This window comes from Lepisosteus oculatus, chromosome 12 (genome assembly GCF_040954835.1).
Source record: "Lepisosteus oculatus isolate fLepOcu1 chromosome 12, fLepOcu1.hap2, whole genome shotgun sequence".
In the NCBI taxonomy this organism is placed as follows: domain Eukaryota; kingdom Metazoa; phylum Chordata; class Actinopteri; order Semionotiformes; family Lepisosteidae; genus Lepisosteus; species Lepisosteus oculatus.
The window spans coordinates 34,242,157-34,256,010 of NC_090707.1; the positions used below are offsets into that span (position 1 = coordinate 34,242,157).

The 13,854-nt window shown below is 40.7% G+C and overlaps 1 protein-coding gene across 2 annotated transcripts in view; it reads left to right on the forward strand.

Moving 5' to 3' along the window:
- fam117bb (family with sequence similarity 117 member Bb) overlaps positions 1 to 13,854 on the forward strand; it is a 113,206-nt gene that overhangs the window by 12,641 nt on the left and 86,711 nt on the right. For both annotated transcript variants that reach the window (XM_069196329.1, XM_069196330.1), the window contains exon 2: positions 9,530 to 9,684. In XM_069196329.1, coding sequence (XP_069052430.1) covers positions 9,530 to 9,684 — 155 coding nt within the window. The remainder of the gene's footprint in view (positions 1 to 9,529; positions 9,685 to 13,854) is intronic.

Sequence of the window (13,854 nt, forward strand, 5' to 3'; positions counted from 1 at the left end):
AACAGAATTCAGATTCTTTAAAACTCAATGACCATACTCTATGGTAGGTTTAATGTTTATTCATGAGGCTTTTGATAAGATTGCAGAGAATCATTGGAGGTGAAAACATGAAAATACAACCGACAGCTGTGATTGTGATAACCTGGAAGGGGGAACTGATGATCTAATGGGCCAACTGCTAAGAAGAGGTAGTGTGAAAACGAAAAAGCCGGGGTGTACCTAGAGCTGGGCGATAAATCGATAACGATAATTATCGTGATAGAATTTTCCTCGATATAATTTTAACAAAAGTTTGATAAATGTTCGATATATATGTTTATGCTTTGCGCATGATATGCGCACAAAATACTGCGCGAGTGCGTGTGCGTGTTGCAGACCGGGCAGCTAACAGATTTGTTGAATGTTTCTGCTGTTTGGCAAGTGTTTGTTGTGTTCTTAAAATAAAGAGTTGTTTAATTTACCGATTAACTGTCTGGTTTCTTCAACTTTCACTCAGGAGAAAAAAATCTGCCTTTAAACGTGAAAGAAATAATGATTTGACATTTATCGTGATAATTATCGCTATCGACTGATATGAAAATTTTTCTCGTGAGAATGTTTTTGGCCATATCGCCCAGCCCTAGGTGTACCCTGCCTCATGCCCACAGTGTGCTGGGATAGGCTTCGGCTAATCCGAGACCATGAGCTAGAATAAGTGGTTAGAGGAAGGATGGATGGATTTGATACTGGTGGATTGTTTTCTGCTCTTTGCTTATTCCACCCACCACCTCCACACACAGGAAAAATGTATAGCGATAAAATAGCATGAGTTTCATGAGTGCCTTTGTCTCCGTTATTGTTTCATTGTTCGGGGGGGGGGGAGGTGAGGCGGAGAAAGGGTTAAACGTTTCAATCCGTGGAGTGGGAAAGAAGCTCTCCTCATGCTGTGAGCACTCCAGTCTTCTTCTTTGCACAAGACAGTGAGTAATACCAAGAGCAGGGTGCATTGTTTTACACGCATCTGTAAAACCGAAGAAGGCCAGACAGATTAAAAGAAATACTTGAGTGCAGCACAGTCGGCCAGAAAGGAAGAGTGGAGTAGGCTTGGATTTTATGGAAAGGGTGGAAATTAATGTTAACAGATGAGACCTTTTCAGTACGGTTCTCTCGCATGTGCATGAGGTAAATTAGAGAAAGGTTTTTTTTAATACTTTTTTTTATCTGACAAAATGAAGACTTGAAGGCCGTCTTAACCGGCAGGAGTGGAAGACTGTCCTGGCCTGTGAGCATCTTGCCTGTCCCCGATTGCCTGAGCTTTTATGAATGAAGGTTAATAGAAGGGGGGGCAGTTTTGCCTTATCTTTGTAGTTGGATGAATTTCTCACACAACTGAGAAATAAATGCAACCAGCTATTTTCAGCTATGGTACTGCAGGTCACTATTTGCCTCTCCCTTTTTCTTGTGTTAGTGTAACAAAACAGTATACGTGATGACCAAATACTGAGAACCGATAGTGTTCTTTAACATTTTCAGTAAAGGTCAGACATAGGCCAGCGTTTTTTTTTTCCATAGGCTTTTATCAAATGGAAAATTCACAAATTTAGTACCTGTTCTCCAAAAGACTGTATCATCGTGTTCTTAAATCCAATTTTAATACCAGAAGGTAAAACTAAATGCAAAATAAAAAAAATGCTGATTTTAGAAACTCTTGCTTATTAACTGATATTTGCTGAATGAAACCTAATGTTTTGTGATTACTAGGGAAATTGTTCTCTCTAAATTACTCTCTGGCATTACTATGTATTTTCAGCATCAATAACCTGTTTGCCATAGCTGTGACTAGTGCTATGATTACTGCTGCCTCTGTTATTATTGCTGCAGTGGAGGTCTGTGGTATTAATTTTAATGACTCCAACCGTTTGCTACGATGTGCACGTTTAATTAGGTCATCGAATAAAACAACTGTCATTTCCTCCTGTCTCTGAACAGCCCAACATGTGAAGACATCTTTTTGTGAGTGAATGAGCAACTTTTGCACTCTCATTGCAGTTGCATGTCATTCAGTGTCTGTTTCACATAGTCTTTCTCAGGCTGGGCTAGTGCATCATGTACTTTTCCATCTCAGTGGCTTTGCTCAAATGGAGGAAAGACCATTGGAGTGTTTTTGTAAAAAGGTGGTGATATCTGTACATCTTCAGCAGCTGGATATCAAGATTTTAGACTGCTCTTTTTCAAGAGCAAATTGGTACCGGTTTATTTAACTACTGTTAGAAAAAGTTGGCATGAAGATCATGACATTAATTACAGGAAATCTCGATTTGTAGATATTCGTGTACAGTGATACTTTAATGTGATATAAAATTACTTTGATGGCTTCTCTTACCTAAGATAGGCATCTGATCTCTAAAGACCCAATTGCCAAGTGTTGTTTGTGGTTTTGTAAGTAAAATTTTATAAGAACGTTTTGCGGTTCAAGTAAAAGTGAAAAGTTAACTAAAAGAACCTTTAAAAACTTAGGCCTAGTTGGGCACTAGCTTTATAAAAATATATCCAAATTAATTTGTGTGCTATAGTATTTTATTTGGAGGAGGGTAATTGATTACTGTAATTTTCAAAATGATTATATTATTCATTACCATTAACAGAAAACAGTTAGTTTATATAGTGAATTTTATTTGTAGTCCTGAATATTATGGGGATTTTTACAGTCGGTTGTTTTTTTAGAATTCTGTGGTAATTTGTAAATATTTATTGTACAATTTTTTTTAAAATGAAAATTGCTGGTTGGGTGTTACATCCATATAGTCTTAAGATCTAACACCATGCCCTAAATTACCCACACACTTAGAATATATATATATCCATAATATCTGTTAATGTCATTTTTAAATTTTACAGTGAATTACTGAAGCAATGTAGCATAGAATGGTTTTGATATTATCACATTGTGTGTAAAACCAGTATAGCAAGTGATCAATTGTAGTCATTGTAACCGGATAGAAGGAATTACTGGAGCCTAAGTGTTAGTATCTCAGACACAAGGTAAATTCTGTAAAAATAAATGGCAGTGTTATTTGACTACAGTTTTGCAGTTGCCCTGGTCTAATTTTAGATTTTATTTTAAATCTGTGACAAACAAGGTATATAACTACATAGAGCAGTCTTTGGGATTCTCTTTATAACCCGTATAACACTGTTCTAGTTTATAGCCCTCACACATTGTGGTTAAGAAGGCAAGCATGATATGCAGCATCACTGCGGTCAGGCTTACTGTGCTGGGGTTTTTGAAAACCACTTTGTATTGTTGCCCAAAAGTGAACAAAATAAGTTGCGTTTATTCTTTAATTATTCCATTATTAAACCTTTGTTGTGACTCTCTAATCGTTTAGAAGTCTACCAGGAACAGAACTGCCCAGCATCTGAACATCAGAACAAACAAATGATTGGCCCATCAGCCCAGTGGGCTCATCTGTTTCTGTTGCTCTGCAGTCCTCTGACTGGTACTGGGAACATCCCCCTAGTGCGAAATCCCTCTGGAAAGGAAAGGGATGCCCAATTCGTTTATGCGCTGTCTCAGTGTCGCGGATTCAAGCCAGGTCATATCGCTGATCAACTCTTGACCAGGTATCCCTAAGAGTGACTCGCTAACTGGCCACTTCTGGGGGGGAAAAGAATTGTGTAAAAGGTACCGTTGAGTCAGCCAGTGCTCTCTTGGCCCTGTGACACGGTGGCCATGTGGCCTGCGGTGCGATCCTTTCCCTGCGGAGTATTGGTGTGGAGTCCAAATGGCCACTGTCGCCTTTCCTCCGGTCAGCGCTGAGCTCCTGGTACAAGCCTGTGGTGCCAGTGATGTCTTAAGACAATCTGACTACACTTCCTCCTCCTGCCATTAGCCAAGACGTAAAACACAGCATGCAGCTGGCGATGATAAAATCGTGTGAGCATTACAAACAAAAATGGCCAGTCAAATCTAACCTGCAATTCTTCAACCAGGTAGAAAGTTACTGGAGAGCACATGCAATGCAGAGAGGTGGCCCAGTCCTGAGGCAGCCTAGCCTACAGCCTAGACCTGAGAGGCAGTAATACGAAGGACCCAACCACTATGCTCCAACCTGCAATTCAGTAAAACGGCACGCTAACCTCGACACATTGCAGCACAGAGCAATGTTTTTTTTTCCCCCATCACCCAAGTTACAGAACTGGTTCGAAAGGCTGCAGTGATGGTCCGAGTTTTCCTTTCTGAAGCGCCCGTAGCAGAGCTTGAGGCAGGCCTGCGTGTGCACGGGAGGCCTTTTTTTGGAAGTGGCGGGGTGGAATGTACCTTGTAGCACATGGTCTGAACAGCGTCTGCGTGCAGCCAAGGCCAACGGTGACGGTTAGGAAGGGGAACTGGGTGAGGCAGGCTTCCTGCTGTGACAGCGCCATGCTCGCTTCACAATGAAGGAAACCCAAATTAAAGACTCTCAACTCAAGGGGAGGCTCATCTGCTTTGTTTGCCAGCCCTAAATAATGGGGACTTGAGTCTTTTGATATTCAGACAACAGAACATCATTTGATGGGACCCTGACTATTGTAACCGAAGTAGCATCAGCTGGTAAGAGGGGCTGTGGGAAAATGAGGACATGTGCTGATTAAAAACAAAAGGAGGCTCGGTAATATATGCTGTTGCCTACAAAAGCACCCTTTTTAGAACAGTGCTGAGGAAGAGGATTCAAACAACACCGAGCTTCTCAAAACTCTTTTTTTCTTTCTCCATCCTGTCTTTGATATTTCTGGTTGCGTTCCTTGCCACGCTGGTGCCAATTCACAGCACTGCTCCCGTGGGTTAAGTTTTCTAGACAAAATGACAACTGAGAGAGCTCCCAGATGTGTGCTGGTCCCGATGAAAGACACTTTCACTCCGTCAGACATTAACTTCCCATCAGAACAAACGCTCCTCTTTTTTTTCCTCTGCTTTTATGAAGAGGTGGAGAATGTCGTGGTCCCGGTGCGTAGTTGGATGTGTACGGATCCTGTTCTTGGCTGGCAATAAATAGACCAGCTGCAGCTTCGGAAAAGGGTCTTGAAGAAGGAAGAATGGGAACAAATTGTACTTCCAGTAACGAACAAAATGCAGAGGTTTTGTGGAAACCTCTTGAAAAGGCCACAGATGCACAAAGTCACTTGTTGATTTTGTGGCCTAAGGTGAACTGAACATTTTGGCCAGTCACTCCAAGGTTCTAGCTCCAGTGTTGTACATAAGGCTGTGCCCTTTAAGTTACAAGAAGAAAGTTTCTCATAACTGATGCTATCATTTGAGTTTTGCATCTGTACTCTATACTCTTTACTGACTTCATAACATCCTGTTATGATCAATTAAAGGTGTACGGGTTATTCCTCCCTGTATCCTTAAAGACGATGTTATTTGATTACCTTTTTTTTAGTAATTTTTTGTGTTCATGTCATTTTGTCAAGAATCCTCAGGTTATCACACCAGCTCCTTACCCGAATACATCTATTTCCTAACGAGGTCATTCATTTTAGGGTCATGGGCAAGCAGAGGGCTCAAGGCAGGGTACACCCTGGACAGGACGCCAGTCCATTCCAAGAGCCAGTTTTTCCCAAAAGCCAACTAACTTACCAGCATGTCTTTGGACTGTGGGAGTAAACTGGAGCACCTGGAGGACACCCATGCAAATGTGGGGAGAATATACGAGCTCCACACAGATAGTACCTCAGCTCTGCAATTGAAACCCAGGGCCCCCGAGCTGCAAGACAGCAACGCCAGCCACTGTGCTGCACTCCTACTATAGTATATACATAACAGAATAATCGTATTGGGGAAAAAATGAAACATTACTGTGTTGCTTTGACAAAGTACAATGTGATTAGCTGCTTGGCAGTCGTATTGTGCCAAACCAGCACAAGTTCTATATATGTACAGGGATATGAAATGGATTTGAGATTTGTGATGAAGATGAAAGCTCCAGGAAGTACAATCACACGCAACAAGCTTCTGGAAGTCAAAGGTTTTGTTATATCTATCAGACTACCAGATTGTGGCCCAACATCATCCAATGCCAAGTGTAAGACTCTTCTAGTTTTCAAGTCTTTTATTTACTATGCAAAACCAAAGTCAAATTCCTCTTGAAACGTCCTTGAATGATTGACAATGATCCTGCCCAGATTTTGCAAATAACCACGCTATAAATAAAAGGGTTAACATTTCTGCAAGAGCTGTAAAATGCACATTAGTCTCAATGGGCGCGTAGCTGCTCAGAAATCTTTGCTGAGGAACAAAGGAAACTTACTGTAATAGGTTGACAGAAGGAAACAGCGGGATGATTAAACCTGGAAAAATGGTCTCATTGTAGACAAGTTTTAACTATTTCCTTTTAAATCTTTTGCAATGTGCCTTTTAAGAAACTGCTGATTTATTACCAGTGCACAGCAGCCACATGGAAGCAAGAAGTGGATCATTACAGATGTAGGGTTGTATCTCACGTAAGGGTGGCAGGGACTGGCGTGACATCAAAGGTAGCCCGAGTGTGAACAGGTGCAGGTAGATTCTGCTCATCTGTGCCATTTTCACAAAACCGCATTTTGTGAAACCGGGGGGAGGTTCACGTTTCAACACGTGAACCCCCAGGTATACAGCCGACGTGGTGCAAGTCTGCCTGGAACACTGAAAGATATCACGGCCTTCACAAGGCCCTGCTGTGAACGTCACGTAAATGAGGTTACGTGAATGATAAAGCACACCAACAACTAAACAGCTGGGGATGATTGTGGAAAGTGTTATAGGATCAAAATGTTCTTCACAATACATTCATTTTCTTTGCATTTTTTTCTGCAGTAATGATTTGAATTAAGTGCATGCTTGCTTCACATAGTTTTGTTATACACCCACTTTGTCCTCTGTTAATACAATTATTTCCAGTACTGTATGCACAAATTACTTAAGGGTATTTAAATTCTGAAAACTACTCATTGTTCTGCAAACTGCATGTTAGTTTGAAAAAAGTGAATCATAAAGTGTGTACAGTTGCTTTCTAATAAAATAATTTTTCATGCTGCAGTAATTCATGAACTTAGTTTTACAGCTATTAGACTGGCTGTTTTAGTACAGTACAACAAATTTATGTAAACGTAATTCCAAGGTGATGGCTAATTGCTTGCAGGCAGATATACCATATTTGAAAATACTTAGTCTTTAAAATGGTAAAGGAACATTTTGCATAGGAACCAGTGCTTTTTTCATAGGTCACATTGCCAGTTAACACATCAGACATAGTAAACACTTTAACAGACGTTAAAGTGCAAATCATATTCCTGTTATACAAGTCTTGCTTGACGTTAAATTTATTTATTTACTCGGTTGAAGAAAAAATATGATTTATCATAATTGGCAGCACTACCGATCACGTTAAGTTCAGATGTTTCCTTTGTGAGTTGTGCTCTTTAATTCCACCACATTACTTCCAATGTGTTACGTGGGCTTAAATATCATTGCTGAAGCCTCAAGTGTAAATGCTTGTATGTATGTATTTGGCATTATTTTCTAAAAAAGAGTAAAGAGTACCAATAGCGATTAAAATACCAAACACCAGCTGTTTTTGCTGTACATCGGATAGGTGGGTGTCCAATTAACACATGATAATTCAAGAATGACATCACTCCTTAATTCCCTAACCAAATAATTAAGAGGCTGACATTTCTGCTCAGCAAAGACAAACAAGCCAATGGAAAAATGTGTTCACCCCATCTGCGATGTCGCAAAGGAAGACTGTCATGAAGCAGCACTGGTTAGTGTCTGTCAGGAGTGAGAGAAGTCCCTACCGAAGCGTTTTTCTGTTAGGGCAGTGAAATCCGGGGGCAGACAGAGAGAGAATGTCAGGCGGTGTTTTTTTTTTTGTCTGAAGAAACAGTGCCTAGAGGGTAAAACCGATAGAGTGAAAATGACAGCCTATGGGATTGGTGTCAGCTGAGGAGGGGGAAGATGATGGGGAGGGGGAAAGAGGGCGTTGTGCCCGTGAATCTCGTTTGGAAAGTAGGTCAGGTCGATTGGGTTGCTTTGGAAAGCCAGTTTTAAATGCATCACCAAGGCCCTTTAAGCTCATGGCTTCACTGGTGAAATTATTTTGGAGAGATGGCTCGATAAGGTGACGTCTTGCCAGAAAGTACAACGCCACACAGCTGATAAACTCTTGCAGTTTGTCCTTATTTCTTACCTTTTGTATGCTTGGCCACCGGAATGTAAGGAATACAGTGGAACACTATTGCTCCTACACTGAGCCAGCTGGGCTCCTGTTTTTCTTGGCAGCGTATCTGTGTTTTCCACGATGAAACTGAGGGGAATTCTCACCAACACGGTACTTGTCTAAAAACCGGTTTTGGGTTTCTTTTGGTTTTTGGGTTGATGAAACTGTGTATGGACTTCATTCACTCAGTTTAATGTTTGTTGGACTAACAAACATAAACTTTACGGAACCACAGGTCAAAGTGTTCATTCTGTCCTAATAAGAAAGGCAAATCTTTGTTGTGTGGCATTAGTAAGAGGCTGGTCGATTTACTGCGTGAGAAGATTTTGTGAGCCCTAATCTGTGTATACTCAAAACATAAATACTTACAAACCTCTTAATTCATCTCAATATTTCCACTTTGCTTTCTGACTATAAGTAATCTAACACTAATACGTATTTCCGACATAGATGCCTTATTGGTTAACAGTGAACATCCTATCTCCCATGATGATGAAGTTCTATGTTTCATGGATATATTTGCTTGATAATCATGCACTCTCCTATGCGTATTCAGTGTGTAGTTTTGAAGTAGGAGTTTTCCTTTTAAATTAAATGTGAGCGCAGAGGAGTAGTACTGTTTTGTGTCGGACTGGTGCTGGCTCACTGAAAGTGATAGTCGCTTGGTCAAGCGAACCTGCTGTACAGTATCCAGAAGCACACCTCCTTAATCTCTGTGAGATGTGCATCTTTATATGGGTTTACTGGGGAGTAGATAGAGATGGATATCTCTGGCAGATAGTGGCCTAAACAAATGACATACAATTTTTCCTTTCCTAATATCTTCTTGTACCTTTTATTTTTAATCTCCCATTGGGTTAAGTTACTTGGATAATGAATAACGACAACCTTGAGTGACGAGAGGTTCTGCTTGTGCGTGTTGGCTTGCTTGTCGAGGGGTAATGTCACCACAGAGGAGCAAGGCGTGCTGAAAGTTGTTGGGCCACACGGAGAGTTGGAAACGATATGCGTCAAGCAGTTGTTTGTGGGAAAGGGCTGTCAGTCCCTTCCTGCAGGTGTTTGGAGCCCTTATTAAGTGCAAGGTGTTTAATGTGCATAACAGATCAGAAGGAACACTCACAGTATTTAATACATGTGCATAATTCTTCAGGATGAAAGGGGTCCTCTGCCCACACAGACAGCTACACAATGGTCACCCTGAACCTTCAAGAGCCTCCTAGTCTACACGGAGTCTTGTAGGCAGAAAGCGTCATCGCATGAAATGCTGCGTAATTACTAGATCCTTTTTATCCCTCTTGCTCTCTCAACAGAAAGACCACGGCAGCCTTCGGCCAGTCCCTCCAGTAACAACAACATCCGCCGGACTTCCTCTCTGGACACCCTCACAGCCCCCTACCTCTCGGGACACTGGCCTAGGGACAGCCACGGCCAGTGCGCACCCTGCATGAGGGACAAAGCCACACAGGTACGCTCGGGTTTTGTTCTCCGGGGGGAGACTGCAGTCTGCAGTCTGCTGCTTGTGCAGCACCGTTTTTTCAACTGGAAGAGTTTCATTTGCAGCCTGCTGCCCTTAGGAAAAAAAAACTGGACTATTTAAAAACATCTGAAAGCTATGTTCTATACTTAAATTTTCTAGTTTGACCAATATGTCCTTTGCAAAGAAAAAATATGCAGGGCTCAAATGTTTCTTTTAAAGGCTTACCTAAAAATGGCATAGTTTTGTGACAGAATGCCGTATTTGTTACACAATTAAGGAAGGACACAGAGTAGTGACTCAGGGACTAAACAACTCTGCTGAAATGCATCTTGATATGAAAGTTTTTGTTAAGAATTGTTGGAAACTGCATTTTATTTACTATCATTACCATAGATTTTTTTTTAAATCAATAAAAGAAAGTAATATATTTGCTTTGAAAGTTTTACATTCTCGCTTATAAAAAGGAGACCTTGTCATTTGTTTTGGCTTCTGCAGTGGGGCAGAAACTTCATAAAGAACATCTTGTCTTGGGTGTTGCATCAGAGTTTATAATCATTCATCCTTAATTTTTTTTAACATAGATCAAAGCAGTTTTGTCACTGTCATTTATTAAGTAAAACTTATAATTTAGTAAATACTGCCTTAGTGTCACCTGAAAAACCTTTAGAGATCATGAATAAACTAACTCGGGTTCTGACAATGATATCTCTCCATTTTCATTGTAAACCTTATTTGATATTTTGAGATTTGAGTTTAATAATCTGGATAAGAATGTTTAATACAGATGATGTTCTTTTAAGGAATCTTCCTGGGTTTTCCTTTTTACCCATATGAGTGGGTTTAAATTGGGGCAGGCTGGATGATGTCTTGAAATGGTGTCATTAGCAAATCCACGTCCCACTCTTTTCCGGTGTATGTACGGAGAGGTGCTAAACCACAGATTTTCTCTGTTTAAATACTGGTCTCCGCTACATTAGAGAAACTGTGGGCTGACAGGTGTAGTCAAAGACAGCCACTGGCTGATCATGCAGATCATGAAACATTGAAAAATGAAACTAGTGCAGATCACACCCCATTAAAGAAATGTAACAGATCCAGTATTATTTTTACATAGCTTATAGAATTGAAAGCACTCTGAAACAGGGCTTAAAACTCCTGTGCCTGTTTTGAAATGATTTTGAAAGCAGTTTACTTGCCATAATGAAGCATAAAACTAGGAATGAGATTAAATATGTTTACGTTGTCATGGTTATTGTGCTATGATGTCGTTGTGCTGTGGTTCAACCCTATAAACTTTCTTATTTCACATTCCCAACAGCCACAACTGTTCGTATTCTGCACACACCTGAGACTTGTTCAAAACCTTCCTGTTCACCTGTAGTCAAGTCCTCCATCTAAAGTATGTTCTGGGTAGCTGAAGTCTTTTGGAGAGAAATTTCAGCGTTTTGTTATAAGCAGCTAGAAATTAGTCTGCAGTCTGTTACATATAGACTATGGAGTGGTGATGTATAGCTTCAGTGTTAAGTTAAATCTTTTTAGGATGCTCAAAGCTTCATCTTCATGTATCCAACTAATATCCGTTGTATAATTAACAATATTATTACAATATGCATTATTATTATATTATTGTATTACAGTATTGTTGCCTTGAAGTGCAGTTTTCAAGCAGCATGGGTTTATGCATCTTTTTAGCAACAAGGTTTAGTGGAATAAACTGCTATCGTTTATTGTTCAAGTGCCTGATGTACAGTAACTCCATAAACCCAAACGGTACAAAAGAAAGCATTTGCAGGGGTTCCACAAACCTCTGCTACACTTATCTAGAAACCAAACAGTGAGGGAGACTCCTATGTTTGATGAAAGAGATGATGAAACAGCCATTTTCTGGATAGGGAGGTTGTTAGAATGAGCTCGATCAGCCCAGCAGTTCACATTCTTTCCGAAAGCTTATTTTGTTTCCTTTATGAAATGCTGCTTTGAGCCTGGGTCTTCTGGAATAAGGCAGTTTTGCCTTAGTGGTCTACCACATTGTTTGTTTTCATTTTCCTAAGCTGTTGCTCTGGTAGCATTAGCAATCTTGGCTCCCTGACATCCGTTTTTAAGTTGTGTTGCTATCTTCTATACTATTCTACTCCATTTCTGCCTGGATTTATTGCTTCATGCTTGAGAAATCGGTCTAGGGGGAGACTGAGCTTTGATGTTGGGCTTCCCAGGTACTACTGTTCTTGCACTGAGCACAGAGTATAGGGCTGGAGTTTGACAGATATTCACAGATTAATAAAATAAACACAACATGCTGATTTTATTTCATTTCAGTCATTGTATTAGACAATCAAACAAATTTGATGTTCTTTTCTTCACCACTGTTTTTTTTAACTCCTCCCTCTTACACTCCCACACTTTAATAGAGAGTATGCAGAACTGTCAAACCTGTCCATGAGTTTATCCATTATTTATTATTCCTGCAAACCCACTGTAAAGTGACTGGGTTTTCAGCAGCACAGGGATGACTTGCTTGGTAAGAATTGCTTGGTTGTTAAGGAGTACATATTAAGGTAGGAACTACTTTTTTTTTACCCTTCCATGTAAAATGCATATTAAGTCTACTAAGGCTCATAGAAGAGGTATAAAAATAGAAATCAAACCTGTAGAAGTGGTTGGTTTGTCTGTTGATGCACAGTATAAGCATTTTTTCTACTTTTACAGAATGATACATGGTCTCTTTTACAAAATGATAGAAAAATGACCATTATCCTACATTGCAATATACACTAGGGTATATAGGGTACACTAGGCCTATAATATGAAGTAGATATTTGGGCTAAATGGGATCTCCCAGTGAGTTAACCTTGCATGGATTTTTACATTGTGTGTAGACTGTGCAAATACTGTAGCGAAACTGTACATGAAGAAGCGTGTTTGAAATCCCATGCCGTTTGGAAGGGGTTTGCCTGTTAATGATGCCATTGAGCATGTTGTGGGTGTTTTCATGTGCTTTTTAAATGTTTTCCGTTGTTCTGCATCTGGTTCTACAGACCGGGTATTGCGCAAGACCGCTGAAACAGTTGAGCGACATGGGAAGAGGCTCAGGAATAACAAATCAGTGCACACGCAGTGCTTCACAATAGACTGTTGCCCTGACATGCTGCTCTGTGCTCCAGCATGCTGCCTGCTGATACTGCGCCGGCAGTAGCCATTTATCTGACTTGTTCAGGATAATCTGTAAAGGTACGGTTTTTGCAAACACTCATTGGGCCTCCTCCCCGAGCCCCTTCTGAAAATTGAACAGTGGGTTTAAATGTTGAAGAAGTTGGCCTTGCAGCTCGGAGCACTGAGGCCCCTTTGTTCCAACTGTCCATGCAGGCACAGACAATGAACTCGGCCCACTTGATATGGAAAGATGCCTTTCGTAATAATCGGATGTTGTGTGCTCGAGTGAATCTGTGGATCTCAACCAGACAATTCTGATATTGCCCACATATGGTCATATGGGGCACTGTGTTAAGAGAACAACCATTTATAGGTCAATCCTAAAACTGGGGCTGTCTGCGCTCATGAAACTATTAATTCTTAGAATATGGACAAATACAGTCACCACCCATTCAGGGTTTATTTTTAGAACTCCCAATTAGTATTAGTTTTTTATTAGAATAGTTATTCCTGTGCCAGAGCAACTTTTTTTCTTTTCTCCCTGGGTTTTTCACAGTAATTGTATTATATATTTGTACAGATATGTCCCCTACATAGAATGCTAGTACTGAAACAGATGCCTTTTCAGTTAACAAGAATGGGTTTATGCCTGGGTCATGTCATCAGCCTACGTTGACTGAGATTCTTCAGTCAGCGGTGCACAATTGACTTTGTACAGGATGTCTTGGATGGCAGGACTGGAGTTAATGGACTTGGGCACACTCTCAGCTCCCAGTAAAACAGTGACTCATGCAGTGTATCGGGTGCCTGCAGGCACACGTGGATGCCAGAGAGAGCCACACCTCATTTCCAGTGTACTCTTAACTGCTTGCCCTGTGTATTACTGCAGAGCTTGTAGGGTGTCAGAAGGTGATTGGGCTCAAGGGGAGTGCAGCTCTTCTTTCTTCTCCCAGTGTGGCTACAGTGATTGTCGCTGTGAATAGAGATGTAAACACACAGTTGTAGATT